The sequence below is a fragment of the Oncorhynchus tshawytscha genome, linkage group LG22, assembly GCF_018296145.1.
Source record: "Oncorhynchus tshawytscha isolate Ot180627B linkage group LG22, Otsh_v2.0, whole genome shotgun sequence".
NCBI classification, from domain to species: Eukaryota; Metazoa; Chordata; class Actinopteri; order Salmoniformes; family Salmonidae; genus Oncorhynchus; species Oncorhynchus tshawytscha.
In genome coordinates this window covers 21604027-21616978 of record NC_056450.1, presented here as the reverse complement: position 1 = coordinate 21616978, position 12952 = coordinate 21604027, and the positions used below count along the sequence as shown (strand labels likewise).

Below are 12952 nucleotides of genomic sequence, written 5' to 3'. Positions count from 1 at the left end.
ACTCAACCCACTCATATGACGCACCACTCCTAGGGACGGCATGGAAGAGCACCAGTAAGCCAGTGACTCAGCCCCTGTAATAGGGTTTGAGGCAGAGAATCCCAGTGGAGAGAGGGGAACCGGCCAGGCAGAGACAGCAAGGGCAGTTCGTTGCTCCAGAGCCTTTCCGTTCACCTTCACACTCCTGGGCCAGACTACACTCAATCATATGACCTACTAAAGAGATGAGTCTTCAATAAAGACTTAAAGGTTGAGACCGAGTCTGCGTCTCTCACATGGGTAGGCAGACCATTCCATCAAAATTGAGCTCTATAGGAGAAAGCCCTTCCTCCAGCTGTTTGCTTAGAAATTCTAGGGACAATTAGGAGGCCTGCATCTTGTGACTGTAGCATATGTGTAGGTATGTACGGCAGGACCAAATCGGAAAGATAGGTAGGAGCAGCAATGCTTTGTAGGTTAGCAGTAAAACCTTGAAATCAGCCCTGGCCTTAACAGGAAGCCAGTGTAGGGAGGCTAGCACTGGAGTAATATGATCCATTTTTTTGGTTCTAGTCAGGAGAGTGGCAGTGGTGTGGATAGGGGGGGGGGCAATGCAAATAGTCTGGGTAGCCATTTGACTAGATGTTCAGGAGTTTTATGGTTTGTGGGTAGAAGCTGTTTAGAAGCCTCTTGGACCTAGACTCGGCGCTCCGGTACCGCTTGCCGTGCGGTAGCAGAGGGAACAGGCTGTGACTAGGGTAGCTGGAGACTTTGACCATTTTTAGGGCCTTCCTCTGACACCTCCTGGTCTTGGATGGCAGGAAGCTTGGCCCCGGTGATGTACTGGTCAGTTCGCACTACCCTCTGTAGTGCCTTGCAGTCGGAGGCCGAGCAGTTGCCATACCAGGCAGTGATGCAATCAGTCAGGATGCTCTCGATGGTGCAGCAGTAGAACCTTTTGAGGATCTGAGGACATATGCCAAATCTTTTCAGTCTCCTGAGGGGGAATAGGTTTTGTCGTGCCCGCTTCACGACTGTCTTGGTGTGCTTGGACCATGTTAGTTTGTTGGTGATGTGGACACCAAGGAACTTGAAGCTCTCAACCTGCTCCACTGAAGCTCCGTCGATGAGAATGGGGGCGTGCTAGGTCCACGCAACTTATTATGTGACTTGTTAATCACATTTTTACTCCGGAACTTAATTAGGTTTGCCATAACAAAGACGTTGAATACTAATTTTTAAACCTCCAATATGTAACTTTTTGGGAGATCTGATCAAATTTACATAGAAATGTGTTTTATAGATATGTCATTCTCATTGAAAGTAAGTCTAAGGAATGGTCGATTTGTTCTATGGACACAATTTCTATACTTGCCGGTTTTAAGTTTCATTTTGGCATCTTTTACTAATGGATTTGTACACTAGCTTCAAACAGTTAGAAAATACAATATTTTTGGTAATGAAAAGATATTTCACAGAGGTTTAGACAGAAATTCTCCACACTATACTTGCTTGTTTTGTCACATACACTGAAATTAGGCAAACTATTTGAATTTTAGCAATCAGGAAATGGCGGAGAGATTTCTTCATAGTGAATCTTTAATTAATTAGTTTTAAAAAATCTAAAAACCGAATTCCACTTTGACGTTATGGGTTATTGTGTGAAGACAAGTGACAAAAAAAATGCGGAATGCTGAATTGAATGTCATTGACAAAACAGAAAGGTGTCAATGTTTTTCTTCTTTTTTACAAACATCCTTTCTGAATTTTAAAGTAATCCAATAAGTAATCATCTACTTTTTCAAAAGTATCTGTAATCTGATTACAATATTTGTGCTCAGATTACAATATTTTTTAAAATCAGATGTAGAGGTTATTCCCCAACCCTGGTCACTCTCTGGATAAGAGTGTCTCCTAAATGAGCAAAATATAACTAAATGAAAAAGGATAGAATGTGGGTAGAGAAAAAAACTAAACAATACGGCCAGAGATGGATTGTTTTAAAGTTTGGGGCGGCAGGTAGCCTAGTGGTTAAAGCGTTGGACAAGTAACCGAAAGTTTGAAGGATCGAACCCCCGAGCTGACAAGGTACAAATCTGTCGTTCTGCCCCTGAACAAGGCAGTTAACCCACTGTTCCTAAACCGTAAATAAATACAAAAGTTACAGAAACTCCTCACGTGACAGGAAATATAACTTGAGTGTGACGTGGACAACCGGAAGCCAATGGAAAACCGATTGATCTGGACGAGGCTGTTGATTGGCTGGTTCAAATGGCGAGAAACTTTAAACGGTTACGCCAACCCTCATTTGTTATTTTGCGCTCGCGACGTTGCAGTTCAGCTGACTGCTCACTCGATTTCCATTACGCGTTGGTTGTTTTTAAGAGGTACGTTATAATATTTTGTATTTGAATGGACATCTCTTTTGTATCTAATTTACCCAGAGAATTTTGATCAGCAGTAAACTTACAATAGCTAGCTAACGTTACCTGGTCGACTAATGCTAACTAACATTACTTTTCATAGGTAACTTCAATACACAATTTCTGGTGTTAATTTGGATTTTATATAGCCCTCGCGTGTTTACTGTAATAACGTGTATTGTCGCTACGCAGTTAAATGTGTTTGTGAATGAATAACCTAAGCTAACTAACTTTGATAGCCCCATTTGAACAACTCACAACATGCATCTAATCTGCTTGTTTAGGCGGAGACAATAGGTGCGGTGATGGATGCTGAGACGGCGCAGAGTGAATCGGCTAGTCACTACGAATTCGATGCACCGTCACATGTCATTGATTTCCAAGCATTGGATACGGAGGACAACGCAGATATTTGGTTTGGTAAGATGGTTAGCAACCTGTGCTTGTGAACAATATTTGGAATGTCATTTAATTCTACGTGGGCCTCAAGTAGAATTAAATTAAAACTCAGGGCACAAGTGATCGTTTGGCTCAGGAACGTTTCTTCTAACGACTTCAAGTCAAAGTTGAATAAAATTATATTTGCACTTTACCTGTTTTGCGTGTGTTTGGTCCTTTTTCAGGTAGGAATGAGACAATGAGCACAAGATTAAAATGCATGCAGGAGACACCCTCATGGGTGTAGAGCTCCTACACATGCTTCAGGAGATCGCAGTCTTAATGACCTACCAGGCTTTGAAACGTTTAAGTAATTACACTTTCTGGTGGAAATATGGTCTCACAATCCTACCTGCAGAAGGACCAACTGCAAGGACTTCAGTCAATTAAGTTAACCATTTTATCCAATATACTGGCTTGTAGAGGTCTTGAGAGAACTTTAGCTGACTGAATGCAATTCAACTTCAGGTCTCCAGGCTAGTAAGAATGGTGCTTCCTGGGATGAATGCATGTATTTCAATGTTTGTCAGCATGCTCCAATGGGGGCCTGACTACATGCTTTTGAAGTGGCAAAACTTGCCAAATTCTTGAATATCCACAATGTATTCCTGAATCATTTTATGCTCTGCAGACCAATGTGCTGGCCAGGATGAGAGACTGTTTGGCCTTCTTGCCACCCCAAACAGAAACAACATACCATTTGGTGCGACCCCCAAAGCACACTTGCCCAGGGCGATTGTCTCTCCCAGGGTGAAAGAGAACTCAGACTCGGGTTGGTACTTTAGACAGTTGTGATCTATCTAGGCTAGATACATTCACAAGTTGACTGACTATTGTGTAATGTGCTAATTACTCATGTTTCCACAATAGAAGCCCCAAGCACGTCCTCAGTACCCGCCACAGCAGGTGCTCAGAGCACGTACTCCAACATTGTCACATCCTGGGGAAATAGGCCAGCACCGGTAGCTGCCCCACCAAAGAAGGGACCGCCTGCCCGAACACACCGGTATTTTGTTTCTAGAACACTTGGCTAACATCTTGTTTGAGAGTTCTGTGAGGCTCCACGTTGAGTTTTCACAAACCCATAGATCATTTATTGCAGCTTTCATCCTGCTACATTTACGGGTGTTCAGAATATTTTGTTTATTGCAAAAGTTAAAAGGAAAGATCACAAGGATAAAAAGGTTTACTCTAATGTATTGTCTGTTCCGAAAAAAGCTTCTGCCTGTTTAGCTGTAGACCAGTCCAGGAATAAATTAAGTTCTAGTTGTCTTTGACTGACAGTGAGGGGGAAAGTATTTGATCCCCTGCTGATTTTGTGCATTTGCCCACTGACAATTTTAATGGTAGGTTTATTTGAACAGTGAGACAGAATAACAAAAAGATTCCAGGAAACGCATGTTAAATGTTATAGATTGATTTGCATTTTAATGCGGGAAATATTTGATCCCTCTGCAAAACACGACATAGTACTTGGTGGCAAAACCCTTGTTGGAAATCAGAGGGTTCTTGTAGTTGGCCACCAGGTTTTCACACATCTCAGGAGGTATTTTGTCCGACTCTTTGCAGATCTTCTAAGTCATTGAGGCTGAAGTTTGGCAACTTGAACCTTCAGCTCCCTCCACAGATTTTCTATGGCATTACTGTCTGGAGACTGGCTAGGCCACTCCAGGACTTTAATGTGCTTCTTGGGCCACTCCTTTGTTGCCTTGGCTGTGTGTTTTGGGTCATTGTCATGCTGGAATACCCATCCACGGCCCATTTTCAATTCCCTTGCTAAGGGAATGAGGTTCTCACCCAAGATTTGACAGTACATGGCCTCGTCCATCGTCCCTTTGATGCGGTGAAGTTGTCCTGTCCCTTAGCAGAAAAACATCCCCAAAGCAGAATGTTTCCATCTCCATATTTGACGGTGGGGATGGTGTTCTTGGGGCCACAGGCATCATTCCCGACTCCTCCAAACACGTTGAGTTGATGCCAAACAGCTCCATTTTGGTCTCATCTGACCACAACACTTTCATCCAGTTGTCCTCTGAATCATTCAGATGTTCATTGGCAAACTTCAGATGGGAATGTATATGTGCTTTCTTGAGCAGGGGTACCTTGCGGGGGCTGCAGGATTTCAGTCCTTCACAGCGTAGTGTGTTACCAATTGTTTTCTTGGTGACTATGGTCCCAGCTGCCTTGCGATCATTGACAAGATCCTCCCATGTAGTTCTGGGCTGATTCCTCACCGTTCTCATGATCATTGCAACTCCATGAGGTGAGATCTTGCATGGAGGCCCAGGCTGAGGGAGATTGACAGTTCTTTTGTGTTTCTTCCATTTGTGAATAATCTCACCAACTGTTGTCACCTTCTCACCAAAATGCTTAGCGATGGTCTTGTAGCCCATTTCAGCCTTGTGTAGGTCTACAATCTTGTCCCTGACATCCTTGGAGAGCTCTTTGGTCTTGGCCATGGAGAGTTTAGGATCTTGATTGCTTCTGTGGACAGGTGTCTTTTATGCAGGTAACAAACTGAGATTAGGAGCACTCCCTTTAAGAGTGTGCTCCTAATCTCAGCTCGTTACTTGTATAAAAGACACCTGGGAGTCAGAAATCTTTCTGATTGAGAGGGGGTCAAATACTTATTTCCCTCATTAATATACAAATCAATTTATAACATTTTTGACAGGTGTTTTTGTGGATTTTTATTCTCTCTCACTGTTCAAATAAACCTACCATTAAAATTAGACTGATCATTTCTTTGTCCGTGGGCAGACGTACAAAATCAGCAGGGGATCAAATACTTTTTCCCTCACTGTAACTAGTCAGCATTAGACCAACTGTATGCTTCCAAGTGGCAATCCTGTTTCTTCACTGAAGGGTGTTAAAACGCAAAGATGCAGCCAGCAATGAGGAAGGACAGAACACGGCCCCTGAAGCCGCACCACCTGTTAAGAAGCTGAAAAGGTCTGTAAACATTTGCACTATCCTGCCACCTGTCTATTGTTATCATGAGCAACTTTGTGCCTAGGATTATTAAATCCAGCCCTGGATGTAATCATGGTAGTCATCAGTCTAACTGTTTACAGCTCAAACCCAACTGCTGTAAGAACCTTTCGCCCACGTCGAAGGTAAACAACTGGAGGGTCTTCCCCCTTTCCACCATGGTGAAAATGTTTAGGGGGGGCTATTTCAGCATGGTCGAAACTCCTCATTTTTGGGATTGGCATTATCAACAAACATTGGCTGTTGGTCAATAATGACTGTGCCAATGTATTGCTTTTTCACATGCAGATAGTTTTGTCCCCTTTGCATGGAATACGCTTTTAGTGTAAGGACTGTTTAATAATTAACCTTGACCAATTGTCTTGTGGAGAAAAGTAACCCGACTGTCTTGGTTTGTCCGTTTCCCAGGAGCTTATTACTACCCCCCAGACGCAGTGGTGGTGTCCGTTCTAGTGTGCGACTCAACCCCAGAGCAGCCAACCAGGCCCGGCCCGCTGCCGCAAACACCACACAGTAAGGCATTCTATCTCTAATGGATTCAGCAATTAGCCAAGGAGGCACCATGACCTGACATTGGTGACGACAAGCCTGTCAGTCCTTTCGTCCATGGCTACGTTAAGGAATTTGAGTTTACATTTCCCTGGGCACATCCAACAGTGTTATAGCCCTAGCATTAACACCTTATGCAACTAACCAAGTGTTTGCACATATGGCTAGGACAAAAGCCTCCACAACCAGTAGTTCTCTAGGACCAGGAATGTAGAATACTGCCTTTGAAGGTTAATATCCCTAGATTGTGTGTTCACCCAGGCATAAGAGCTCTGAGCAGCAGGAGATGGTGACCATCAAGACTCTTCAGAAGGAGGTGGCTGACAAGCGGAAGAGGAACATGGCCAGCTACAGGGCAGCCTTGGCAGGCAGTAAGTAACCCTTTCTTACTACGAGTGAAGTGTTGCAAGTCTTCCTGACTTAACCTCTCTGGGATAGGCGGGATGCTTGCGTCCCACTTGGCCAGTAGCCAGGGAAAATGCAGAGCACCAAATAAGACTATAAAAATCAAACTTTCATTAATTCACACTTGTAAGACACCAAATTAAAGCTACACTTGTGAATCCAGCCAACATGTCAGATTTCAAAAAGGCTTTTCAGCGAAAGCATAAGATGCTATTATCTGATGATGGCACAACAGTAAACAAAGAATAGCCTATTTCAACCCTGCAGGTGCGACAACGCATAAATAAAGTGTAAATCATGCTTTACCTTTGCCGAGCTTCTTTTGTTGGCACGCCAATATGTCCCATAAACACCACAAATGGTCCTTTTGTTAAATTAATTCTGTCGCAATATATCCATAATGTCCATTTATTTGGCGGGTTTGATCCAGAGAAACACCGCTTCCAATTTGCGAAATGTCACTACAAAACATCTCAGAAGTTACCTGTAAACTTTGCCAAAACATTTCAAACTACTTTTGGTAGGAACTGCAAATGCATACCCTTAATCTGGTTTCCCAATAAACTCATTGAATAGACAGTGACTTAAATGATTCTGAATGGTTTGTCCTCTGGGTTTTGCCTGCTACATAAGTTCTGTTATACTCAGACATGATTCAAACAGTTTTAGAAACTTCCGGGTGTTTTCTATCCAAATGCATATTAGTAGATATCTTTATATTCTGGGGATGAGTAGCAGGAAGTTGAATTTGGGCATGCTATTTATCCAAAAGTGAAAATGCTGCCCCCTATCCCGAAGTTGTTATTAAGAGGGATTTCATCTTGTCATTCAGGTCAGCTCCCTAAGAGGCTGGCTCTGGCCACCACCGTACCCAAAGAGTTCAACTTCAGCACAGATGGACGCGTCAAGGCGGGCACTGCATCAACCGACAGGGAGGTGGACTTCACTGCTCAGCTCCGCAAGCACCCGTCCTCCCCCGTAAGTAGCTAGCCTTCTGTTTGGCCACATCGCTGCTATGGCTGTTAAAAAAGGATGGTTCATACAAGCAAATATATAATTTTCCACTTACCTAGGTTGATAATTCACCAGACATATTTTGGATTATTTGTTTATTTTAATTCATCTCCTGAATTATTTCCTTCTCAGACCAAGGCGCCAAAGGGTGCCACTGTTCCCAAGCCCTTCAACCTGTCCACTGGCAGCAAGAAGAAGGTGGAGGACCCTGTCCCCTTCATGCCCATGGCCCAACAGATCGAGCTGTTCCAGAAACGGACTCCGACCCGCTACCACCTTCGTAGTCGACAGAGCCAAGAGAGGGGTGCGTATGGTAGCTTTGGCATTGTTGTACATTACAGATGAGTGGCTTTCACATAGCATGGCTGGGATTCATGAGAAGTGTGACGTTGGGGAGGGGGGTGGCAACAAATTACAATCTATCATCTCCTTCAGGCCCGTCGCCTGTGAAAAGTGAGCAGCTTAAGATCACCCACCCTCACACCCCTCAGCTGATGACCCGACAGAGGAGCCGTCCCACGGCGGTCAAGAGCAGCGCTGAACTGGAGGCCGAGGAGCTCCAGAAACTCCAACAGTGAATCCACACTTATGGCTTCTTCACACTCTATCCTTCTACCCTCTGCATAGTAGTTATTAGACTGTTGGGTTACTTTTACCTGTGTGTACTCCCAATGAGACTTGAACAAAGCCAAAATGTTTACTGGTGCTCCAGCTCATCCATAGTCCAACAACCTTCAGCTTGAGGCCTGTTCAGAAGGACAGAACTTTCAGATAGTAATACTTTGTGTAGAACCAATATGATTGTTCGACTAGGGAGTTGTCTACTTATTCTATTGCTATTTGCAATGTTCAGAACACTGTCATTTAATAAATTAATCCACCCTTGTCCTGTATATTCCAGGTTTAAGTTCAAGGCCCTGGGGCTGAACAGGAAGATCCTGGAGGGGGCACTAAACCCCAAGAAGCCTACTGTGAAGGAGTCCACGCACCCAGAGGTATTCCATATGCACATGGACAAGAGACTTGCGGAGCGGCAAGCCAGCAAGAAGCCAGATGAGCCTGAGGAGCAGCATACCTTCCACTCCCGCCCGCTGCCTGTCAGGATCCTAGAGGAGGTGGTGGTGAGAGCTACACGACCAACATGTTTTTACTGGATTGTCATGACTTTTTACACTGGATTTGTTGTACAGTTTGTTTCATGTCTGCTCTTCAAGCAAAGGAGAACCGAAGAAGGGCACCCAGGCTAGTAGTATGAGGCGTTCTAGCACTGGTGTAACACTGACTGTATATAAGATGTGATGGCTCCGTTATTAATGGTCTACCCACACCTTTTGGTTCACAGGGTGTCCCGGAAAAGAAGGTGCAGTGTCCCACTGTTCCAGAGTCCCCTGCATGGGCCCTGAAGAGGAAGTGCATGGACAGAAAGGTGGAGGAGGTGAAACTCCCAGCCCCGCTCAAGGCCCATGCTGTGCCCCACTTTGGCCTGCCCTTTCTGCCTAAGCTCCAGGACAAGACCCAGGTGGAGGTGTGCCCCTTCTCCTTTGAAGAGCGGGAGCGCGAGAGGCGGGTGCTGAAAGAGAAGAGGCTGGAGGAGCTGAGGCACGAAGAGGTAGCCCCATTAACTGCCTTAAAATTGTTCAGATTTCTCCTCGCGTATCATTTGCCTTACATTCTATCTATGGGTAGACCTGATGAATGATGTCACTGATGGCGGTGAGGTTTTTATTTTGGAACTCTTTGTAAGACTTCTCAATCATTTGTTTGGGATAAAGAATCATAGCCTTTTGCTGCAGGTTGTAGAGCTAGGAAATGTTGTCCTAACTAGGTGTTGGTCTGACAATGTAGCCTAAATGGTTGTCTGTTAATTAATGTTCTTAACCCCTCAGGTGCCAACGTTCAAGGCCCAGCCACTGCCAGACTTCCATGCGGTGGTCCTGCCAGAGAAAAAGGTGGCTGAGCCCACCAAGCCTGAGCCCTTCAAGCTGCTCCTCGATGAGCGGGGAGCTGCCAAGAATGACCGCTGGGAGCAGATGGTAAGACAACTCTTTATTGAATTCATGATCTTCTGTTTGAAACGTCATGCTGTTGCTTTCATACTTTGACTGTATACAGTACAAGGAATAACTTGTTTGATTCTGGCACCAGAGTGTCAGTCTTCATGCATGTTTACAACAAATAGTACAAAATCCTATTCCTTGCCCCCCATACAGTATTTCCTCTGTTTTGTTCTCAGATGAAGGAGGAACAGAAGCACCAGGCAGAGGCAGCCACCTTCAAAGCTCGACCAAACACAGCAATTCACAAAGAGCCGTTCATTCCCAAGAAAGAGAACCGCTCAGTCCTGGGTACGTATGACCACAACTGCCTTGCGCACCTCTGCTTTCTGCACTATGGTGGCCATGGACAACCCTGGTCCTGAACCTGTTAGACTTCTTTATTCAACCCCTGAAAAGTTCCCACCATTTTTTTTAATTTAAGGGATTCTAACAATTTGTCACCCTGGGTAATGATCCAACAGAACTGCTCATGTATCAGTTGAACTGGAGCATATTTCTTCCACCCCTACAAATAACTGTCTTTTTTTTCTTAAGTCTCTAATTGCTGGATCAGGGTTGCCTACTCCCTTACATGGGCTTTGTTTGGGAAACACTGAGCTTGTCTTCTGCACCCCTAACCCTTTTCTTTTTGCTTCCCACCTTTTTCTTTCCAATTTTTCTCCCACCTTTGAGAACACCTCACCACCCAAACCCTTTTCACCCCCACCCTCTTTCTATTCCAAACCCTTTTCCTTGGCACTCTTTTAGAAGACATTAATAATTCCGTAGTTCCAGAGGTCTTCCAGCTATCCACAGAGCGCCGTGCCAAGGAGCGGCTGGAGTTTGAGCGGGCGGTGAGCGAAAAGGAGGCGATGAGGGCTCGCGTGGAGGAGGCGCAGCGGATGGAGCTGGAGGAGTGCGAGAAGGAGAAAATGGCCAGGCTACGCCAAGAGCAGGTAACTACGAAAACCTTAGACCAGGCACTTACAATAACTTATTTTACACTTATTTAACTAGGCAAGTCAGGTAAACAAATTCTTATTTTCAATTATGGCCTAGGAAGAGTAGGTTAACTGCCTGTTCAGGGGCAGGACAACAGATATTTACCTTGTCAGCTCGGGGATTTGATCTTGCAACCTTCCGGTTATTAGTCCAATTTACAGTAAAATGGCTAATGGGAATCCAAACAGAAGGAAAAAATTGTTGCAGCGTGGTAACACTTGGTGTCCATAGACCATTTATAAACCAGAGCTATTGAAATTAATCATTTTCTCTACCTGGGGTGCTGGCTTTTGTTCCAGCACACACTCCTGGGTATTATTCCTTGGGCACAAGCTAGGGTATAATCTAGGAGGGACTACCTGAACCTCTTCATGAAACAGTTGTCTGTTACTAAATGTTTACCCTAATTAATACATCTCTGGTGTCTGCTCCAGCACCAACACTTGATACAACTAATTGCCTTTTTGGCCCTTTGATATAGTTGAATTAGGTGATAATGTTTGACTTGTTGGAACAGAAGCCCTGCTTGGACCTTGATGTAAACGGGTGCGTGGGTGTTTGAACTGCGTCTTAATCTCCCCTCTGTCCCTCAGGTCCACAAAGCCCAGCCCATCAGACGCTACAAACTGCTGGAGCTGAAGAAGAGCGACGTCACACTCACTGTGCCCCAGTCCCCCAACTTTTCTGACCGTTTCCGCATGTAATGGCTGAGGGAAAGATTTTGTGTATATAGCTCTGTGCTCTGTTTAGTTAGTCTGCCTTTTTAATTAGTTTGTAGCTGTACATTTAACTGCGGTTGTGAATTTGTCCACTAGTGTTATACCTTGACTCGTCGAAAGGTTGAGAAAAATGGATTCAGACCCTGTTCTTGTCTACTTTCATCCTTGATTCAGAAAAGTACATTTGACACGTTTTCAGTTGCAGGTGGTTTTTAACAAAAAATAATCCCAAGAGCTGGTGAAATCCTATGTTTTTGCCCTTAGTGAGGAGTTCCCTTGCCATTTTAGCTACCAGACATGCAGTTCCTAACCTCAGATGGAATGACACATTTCTATGTGACGTGGCCACGTAGTTCTACACAAGGCATTTCTCGCGTGATGTAAAATACATGTGTTGTAATCTTTCTGAATATTTGCTTGCTTTTGGAGAACCGCCTGCAACTGAACAATATGCTTTTGTGCTCAATTTGGAAGTAAGGTATTGTCAAGAACAAGTTTTGAAAATGTGCTTCTGGCCCCTTTCTACTAGGCAAAGTGTAACGCTATTATGGGACTATTCACAAACGTGTTATTGTATAGCGAAGGATTAGAAGTAGTTACTAATTTCTCATTCCCATCTTAATTGTACGTGGCCTGTTCTGATTTACTGTCCAATTTCAATTATGTATAATAAAGTTTTTACTTTTAATGTAGTAAAGATTTAGTTCATACACCAGAATTGACATCCTTACTATCTTTTGAAGTAATATCTGCATACTAAACCAGATTTTAAAAAGCAATGTCATAGATTTTTTTTAATGAGTTACAGTTCATGAGCAAATCAGTCAAATGAGATGTTATTCACAAGGTCCTAATCTATGGATTTCACATGACTGGGAATACAGATATGCATCTGGTCACAGATACAGTGCATTAAAAGAAATGGGCCTCGATGTTGTCACGGTATTTTTGTTCGTTGACTGTGCCATCACTAATGCAATTGTGTCCGTAATTTATGCCTGCCCATACCATAACCCCACCTCCACCATGGGATGACATCGGCAAACCGCTCGCCCATATGACGCCATAGACGTGCACTGCGGTTGAGGCCGGTTGGACATACAGCCAACTTAATGACCGACTTGTACAGAAATTATCATTAAATTGGCAGCGGGTCTAGTGGCCATTCCTGCAGTCAGTATGCCAATTGCATTCTTATGAGAGGTCTGTGGAATTGTGTTGTGGCAAAACTGCAGACAAGTCATAAACTACAGATACCGCTAGTAAGGGGCTAGAAGCGTCTAACGGTGAGTTACCGAGCGGCTATGACAGACAAGCTCCATAGTATTGTGGAGGATTTCATTCTTCCTGCTGCTGCGGATATGGCTGGGACAATGCTGGGGAGGGGGGCATGGCA

At 44.2% G+C, this 12952-nt stretch overlaps 1 protein-coding gene across 4 annotated transcripts; it reads left to right on the top strand.

Moving 5' to 3' along the window:
• The first annotated feature begins 2226 nt into the window (after positions 1-2226).
• On the top strand, positions 2227-12486 carry LOC112222069 (targeting protein for Xklp2). Of its 4 annotated transcripts, none has more exons than XM_024384650.2 (17): positions 2227-2366; positions 2687-2822; positions 3472-3612; positions 3711-3846; positions 5706-5792; positions 5915-5956; positions 6240-6344; positions 6642-6751; positions 7618-7763; positions 7932-8103; positions 8235-8373; positions 8701-8920; positions 9142-9408; positions 9686-9832; positions 10033-10144; positions 10625-10791; positions 11431-12486. In XM_024384650.2, the coding sequence occupies exons 2-17, from the start codon at positions 2708-2710 to the stop codon at positions 11539-11541; spliced, it is 2217 nt and encodes a 738-aa protein (XP_024240418.1). In that variant the 5' UTR covers positions 2227-2366; positions 2687-2707; the 3' UTR covers positions 11542-12486. The 4 variants fall into 4 exon arrangements, with proteins under 4 accessions (XP_024240418.1, XP_024240417.1, XP_024240420.1 ...); XM_024384649.2 differs by having other exon boundaries at positions 10604-10791; XM_024384652.2 differs by lacking the exon at positions 5915-5956.
• Positions 12487-12952: the final 466 nt, after the last annotated feature.

Coding starts and splice junctions, on each gene's coding strand:
- LOC112222069 (XM_024384649.2), top strand. CDS start 2,708: ATGGATGCTGAGACGGCGCAGAGTGAATCGGCTAGTCACTACGAATTC. Junction 8,104..8,234: donor TCGACAGAGCCAAGAGAGGG/GTGCGTATGGTA, acceptor CATCTCCTTCAG/GCCCGTCGCCTGTGAAAAGT. Junction 9,833..10,032: donor ATGACCGCTGGGAGCAGATG/GTAAGACAACTC, acceptor TTTTGTTCTCAG/ATGAAGGAGGAACAGAAGCA.